We start from the raw sequence: 7,241 nt of genomic DNA on the forward strand, positions 1-7,241 counted from the left end.
AAGAGGTCAGTCACATAGGAAGACCAACAGTCTCAACAAAGCTGGACTTCTGAGACACTGAGTCACCCTCCCAGCAGCATACACTAGGTAGTCTGAGTTTCCCTATACATAGACTGTAGAGGATTGCCTGGTTTGGCCTCCATGAGAAAAGATGCACATAACCCTTGAGAGACTTGAGGCCCCAGGGAATGGATAGGCCTGATGGGGTTTGGGGTGAGGTGCAGGAGTGGGAACATCCTCTTGGAGACTGGAATGGGAAGAAGAATTGTTGGACGGTGGACTGGGAAGGGAATAACATCTGGACTGTAAAAAAATGATTAAATATTGCGGAGAGATTTTTGGGACCACTTGGCAGGAATTTGACATTGGGCCAGGACAAGGAATTTAGCTCAGGCAAGAATCTGATTTTGGGTTAGAACAAAGAAGTAGGCTTCAGGCAATAGCATGCATGACTTTGTTCTAGGACAGGGAAATAGGCTCAGGTATCCTGGTCATCCTGATAAGCCCTTAGAAAGAGTGATCATTGTCTTGCTTGTTCCTTGACTATTTGTGTTTATTGTCTTGCTTGTTCCTTAACCTAGAACTGACATTATTTGCATATAATTAAGATGGTATAAAAGTAGACTAGGAAAAAATAAACTTGCCTCAGCCTCAGAACTGACTGGAATCATACTACAATGTTGTCTAGCTCTTTTTTCTTTTTAATCCTCGCTCTTGTGCTGGAGAACTTGTTGACTGACTGAGCTGGCTTGGTCTAAAGATAATATTCAAAATTAATCAAAATAAGTAAATAAGAATACCACAAGGACAAAAATGTAGAAAAGCCTGAAGGAAAGATGGTCCAGTGACAGGCTGTATTTGGGATCCATCTCATGGGGGGTGAGGGTGAAGCACACCAAGGCCTGACACTGTTACTAATGCTATGATGTACTTATAAACAGGAGCCTAGCATGGCTATCCTCTGAGCAGCCCAACCAGCAGTTGACTGAAACAGAAGCAGATACTTACACCCAACCAATGGAATGAAATCGGCCCCCTCTATGGTTGAATTAGAGGAAAAATCAAAGAAGCTGAAGGGTAAGGTGTCCCCATAGGAAGACCAGTAGTCTCAACTAGCCTAAAACCCTAGGAGCTCCCATACAGTGAGATACCCACCAGACAGTATATGTAAACTGGTCTGAGGCTCCTAGCACATACATAGTAGAGGACTGCCTGGTCTGGCCTCAGTGGGGAAGCTGTATATAATCAAGAGACTTGAGGTCCCAGGGAATAAGGAGACCTGGTGTGTGTGTGGGGTGGGGAGCATACATCCACGATGTAAAGGGAATAATTAAAAAAAATAAAATAAAATTTAAACAGATAATGTTGAGTATAAAAATTATGTGTCTGTACAAGACTGTTGTGTGATCATTTTGTAGATCAAATGAGAGTCGGGAATGTTACAATTTTTAAAGTATGCAGTTTGTGGAAATAAGGAAGATTTACTTCAGATGTTCACCAATCTTTGCACAATGGAACAAATTTACTAAAACTCCAAATGGTTGCCATATTTTTCTCCTAAAATATCCAACTTCTGTGTTTATTCTACCCATATCTCTGGACTTAGTAGCCTTCACATTCTTCCTGGCTTCCCTTCCTACTCATGGTTAATTTCAGTTTCTCCCCTTTGGTTTTATTCCCATAAATTTCCTTTTTGTTTTGTACAGATCACTAGCACACTTTTTAATTTCCTTTTGCTATTTCCCACCCAACATGTGCTTTCTTGTCTTATCAGAAAATAGAGATATGCTCTGATACTATCATGTTAGACTCACTGGCTTTTTTTTTTATTAACTTGAGTATTTCTTATATACATTTCGAGTGTTATTCCCTTTCCCGGTTTCCCGGCAAACATCCCCCTCCCCCTCCCCTTCTTTATGGGTTTTCCCCTCCCCATCCTCCCCCCCTTGCCGCCCTCCTCCCAACAATCTAGTTCACTGGGGGTTCAGTCTTAGCAGGACCCAGGGCTTCCCCTTCCACTGGTGCTCTTACTAGGCTATTCATTGCTACCTATGAGGTCAGAGTCCAGGGTCAGTCCATGTATAGTCTTTAGGTAGTGGCTTAGTCCCTGGAAGCTCTGGTTGCTTGGCATTGTTACTCACTGGCTTTTTAACAACACACACCGAAAATATCATCGCTATGAACTAATAACTATATTTTCTCCTTTATTGCTGACCAAGTGTCTAAAAAATCTTACTTGCCTCTTTGAATAGGCAGCTTGTCCACACTACTACTCATCTCTTCATATACTTTCTTTCCCACTGTATATTGAAACACTGTTGCTTAAAATGGTTGCATTTTTCTTTACCTTAATGCATAGGCCACCTGTTTAAAATGACCAATGGAAACTTCAGTCATCATCTGCTACCTTGTCTCTCTCAAGTTTTATCTTATTTGGCATTCTTTTCCTATGAACAGTGCCTCTCCGTCCTTTGTAGTACTAGGGATCAAACCCCAGGGCCATCTGCATGCTGTGCCATCACCTTAAAGATGAGCTGTCATCACCTGAAGATGAGCTGTCTCCCTACCAATTTTATTTATAATTTGATGCATGGTCTTATCAAATTCCCCAGGCTAACCTTGAATACAGTCCATCATGCTGTCATCTATCCATCGGGGCTACATTTATTATCCTAACTTGTAGATTCCTAAGAAATTGAAAATAAAGCCTCCGACTTTCAGACCTAGTTCCTAAATTCTTTAAGTATGTTGAGTTCTTTTCCACCATACACAGTGTATTTTCCAGTATTTACTAGTGCTGGGAAAATGGTTTTTCCTTTCCCATCCTTGCTGCTGGTTTATTCTGCAGATCCCAGCTAAAAGAACATTTTCAGAGTCATTAACCTTTTCACCTTCAGAGAGCCCTATCAGAGCATATAGGTCACTATGCAATAACTAAGATTTCAGAATTACTACCTTTTAAATCTCTAGTGACAGGTAAAGTATCTAAAATGAATGCTTGAGGTTTCAAGTGAAAATTCTTGAATATTCTCAGTCCATGAAAGTGTTCACAAAGGTTATTGAAATAAAACAACCTACCACAACACAATTAAACCAAGTTGTTAATGAGATTTTTTTGTCAATAGCATCGTCTTGGGATTAACACCCAAAGGATAGTAATGATTATTTAAAATCTCTTGTGTTGTGAGTTATTGCAGGTCCTGGAACCAAACAAGGAATTGATGCCATGAAGTCAAAGCACACTTAGATATATGGTATCCTACTAGAAAGTTATTCAAAGTAGAAGGGATTCTCAATTCTAACTTATAGACTGAAAGAAGGTGAGCTCCTCCCTTCTGCTACAGGTATGAAGGAAGACATCACTCAACAGTGTCATCATCTTAGCTTTTCTATAGCTCAAACGTGCCCAGATATGTCCTCCACCTTTATTTTTAGTGTTAAGTCTCTCAATCATGAGGGTCATATTGTGGGGTGGGAGTGTACAGTTTTAGACAATAGATTATATGAGTTGATCTATAATTTAAGGGTTGCACTCTGTTGGAAAATTGAAAACTATGAAAATAAATCAGAACATTTCAAACTATGAAAACTAGAAAGGAGTATTTTTAAATGTCTACCTCTTCTCTTTAATGCAAATATGGTTTCAAATTAAACTTTGCAGACTGAAGTAGAGTCAAAAGTGATAAAATCTTTCTTTAGGGAGCTTCTCACTATCCCTCATGACCCAGGAAATAATCTGTAAAAATCAATGTATATGAGTGACTTAAAGAATCTTGAGAAGGGAGTTAAAGGAGATTTTTATATGATGACACATTCTTATGTTCACAGATGAACTTAAAAAATTGGATGCAGTTTTTCTTTGTTAAAGGCAAGAGGCAAGAAAGCTCCATGCCTTTTTAAATATATGTGATTTTATTGTTTAAAGACTGATCTGTAGCATCCTGGCTTTGACATCCTGTTGATTAACAAAGTGCTCTTGAGTTTGCTTTTTTGACCACCTACAAATCTTACAAATCTATAGTTTAACTCTTGTGACATGTATGACTAGTATTTTTTAATTTAGAATAACAGGAATGGTGAGTTTTTGACAGAAGTGTGTGTGTGTGTGTGTGTGTGTGTGTGTGTGTGTGAGAGAGAGAGAGAGAGAGAGAGAGAGAGAGAGAGAGAGAGAAGGTTTTCTGTCTGTGTATATGTCTATGATCTCTTGTATTACCTGGAGGTACATGTTATGTATCTAAACAACAGAGATAGGAGAAGCTCTGCTATGACTCAAAAGGTTTGGCCATTATGCTGTTTTAAACTTCCTTCTTTCAACCCACAAGATTATCCTACGTAGCATCATAAATTCTCATGTTTCCAAAGAGGAGAGAGCATATATTTATACTGCTAAGAAAAAAAACATTTTGTGTAATAATTCAGCTTCCAGTTTCTCTAACAGTTATGCATAGAGATTATAGAGTCATGAGGTACATCCTTTGGTGTTGTAATTTTGCTCTAATACTATAGCTTCTGATTATAATTACCCTCAATACTAGAAGCTGTTTGCTAATGTTTTTGGAAAAATAATTATTCATTGTCTAAATTTGTTCTTGGACAATTTTACACCTGTGTATGATATGCCTTGATTATGCTCACACCCAACTCTTCTTTATCATTGTCCTACATCTACTTCCCCCATCCTCACTACTCATTTCCAGAGTCTTCTTGTTCATTCTAGAACCACAATGGAGCATCTGGAATGATGGAATGGGATCATTTTGATAAAGAACGAAGATACTAGCCTTGGAAGTTACTTTCTGGGTGAGATTGTAAAGTGCCCCATCTGAAATTGCCCTTGGAAATTATCTTCTGAGCAAGAATTTTAAGGAGCATTCTTAAAACATACCCCATCAGCAGGAAAGATAGTTTTCACTAGAACATCTCTCGATAAATATTAGTATCTTTTCTCTTCTAGCCCTATGATTTAAACTCCTCTAATCCACACACATGATAAATTTCACCAGGAATTTCTTTTCACAGATACCTAGGAGCTGATTCATCCATAAACATGACAAACCACACTATGGTGACAGAATTCACCTTGCTGGGTATCCCTGAAACACAGGGCCTGGAGAATGTCTTGCTCTTCCTGTTCTCAACTTTGTATGCCTGTGCTCTGCTGGGAAACTTGCTCCTTCTTACTGCAGTCATCTCTTCCCCACAACTCCACACTCCAATGTACTTTTTCTTGGGCAACCTCTCCATCTTTGATATGGGTTTCTGTTCCACTACAGCCCCAAAGATGTTGTCATATCTATCAGGATGGGGTGGAGGGATCTCTTTTCAGGGATGTGTTGCTCAGCTCTTCTTCTATCATTGTCTGGGTTGCACAGAGTGTTTCCTATACACAGTCATGGCCTATGACCGCTTTGTTGCCATATGCTTCCCTTTGAGATACACAATCATCATGAACCACAGAGTATGCTGTGTCTTGGCCACAGGGAGCTGGATGAGTGGCTGTGTGCACGCCACTATCCTAACTTCCCTCACTTTCCAGTTGCCTTACTGTGGCCCCAGCAAAGTGGGCTATTATTTCTGCGACATGCCTGCAGTGTTACCGCTTGCCTGTGAGGACCACTCTCTAGCACAGAGGGTAGGCTTTACAAATGTTGGTCTTTTGTCTCTCATTTGCTTTTTCCTCATCCTTGTGTCCTACACTCGAATTGGGATCTCTATCTCAAAAATCCGCTCAACGGAAGGCAGGCAGAGAGCGTTCTCCACCTGCAGTGCCCACCTCACAGCCATTATCTGTGCTTATGGGCCAGTCATCATCATCTACCTGCAGCCCAACCCTAGTCCATTGCTTGGTGCAGTTATTCAAATTTTGAACAATCTTGTGACACCGACTATCAACCCATTGATCTACAGTCTGAGGAATAAGGATGTGAAAGCAGCCCTGAGACATGTGTTTCTTAAGAGAAGTCTCAGTTTGGAAAGCAAATGAAAACATCCAATCTTGACTTAACAATTGCACCACTCAATAGGGCAGATTTGCATCTACAATTTATTTCATAACCCACATTAGCATCTATAACGTCCAAAGCATATTAAATTGAAATGTACATTACATCAGCTTACGACTTCCTTCACTGTTTGAAGATACATGTTTATTTTATATTTCCCTGTGTTTTATAATGAAGTATAAGTGATAACAGCTCTTAGCAGATGCTGTGTTGTCTTTTATGTTGTGTATATTGGCTCCCATCACAACTATCTTATCAAGTATTTGTTAGTCTTCTAACTGTTTACGATGATTAAGAAACATATTTATTCTCTCAAATCTACCGAACTGTAATTTTACATACTTTTTAAAATAGAAAAGGTAAGCTCCAGTTTTTTACTAGAAACTCCTAAATTCATACAGAATGTAAGTTATACTTAAAATGAGCTCTTTGAGGCATAAAGGTTTGCATGATCTCAAACTTGTTTCTTGTGCATATCTTATTTTGCAACCCAGATATGTTTCTTGTGCTGTAATTCTACTCCAAAAAGGCACATACATGGATTATTTCTCATTAGGTGTTTAAGAAATCCATGTTGATTTTTTGCAAACTTGGCTCAAATCAGAGAAAAGAATTAAATTGAGATACATTTAAAAATTTCAAGAACTAGAACAATGGTTAATGCTTAATGTATCTTAATCAGGTAGCTATAAGTCTCTAAGGGAAAATATGTATGTTTCTCTCCTTTTCGTAGCATTTACCTTTCTCTAATCTCTGTACTCCAAAATGGCAATAAATATATAGATACAGTTTATTTAAACCCTAGTTAAATTTTAATTAACATATTCTTTTTTATTGTACTGGTTTTACTAGTCACTTAATTTTTTATATCTGCCAACTATTCAGTGATTTTATTGAATCTATAGCTATTTCTATTTTGAAAGAAGATATAAATAAATTATGGATAGGATGGATACAAAGAAGAAAAGAGACATCGAGCTGTGATGCAGAAGAAAATTATTACTGCACAATGGAAAGATTAGTGTGTGGTGTGTGTTTTTTATTACAGTTCTGTCTATGAACACAGGCAGTTGAGACTTCTTTCACAACTGGAAATCACACATACACACACACACACACACACACACACACACACACACACACACACACGGACTTGTGTTAGAAAATATTCTATCAATGTTCTATGATGTACTGTCAAAATCTCTAAAATGAGATATTATGCTGCATAAGCAATCAGCC

At 38.4% G+C, this 7,241-nt stretch overlaps 1 protein-coding gene across 1 annotated transcript; it reads left to right on the forward strand.

Annotated features, from left to right (window-relative positions):
* The first annotated feature begins 5,047 nt into the window (after positions 1-5,047).
* Positions 5,048-5,983, forward strand: Or10d4 (olfactory receptor family 10 subfamily D member 4). The gene has a single exon (NM_001000794.1). The coding sequence runs from the start codon at positions 5,048-5,050 to the stop codon at positions 5,981-5,983; it is 936 nt and encodes a 311-aa protein (NP_001000794.1).
* Positions 5,984-7,241: the final 1,258 nt, after the last annotated feature.

Source organism: Rattus norvegicus, chromosome 8 (assembly GCF_036323735.1).
Source record: "Rattus norvegicus strain BN/NHsdMcwi chromosome 8, GRCr8, whole genome shotgun sequence".
Lineage (NCBI taxonomy): Eukaryota > Metazoa > Chordata > Mammalia > Rodentia > Muridae > Rattus > Rattus norvegicus.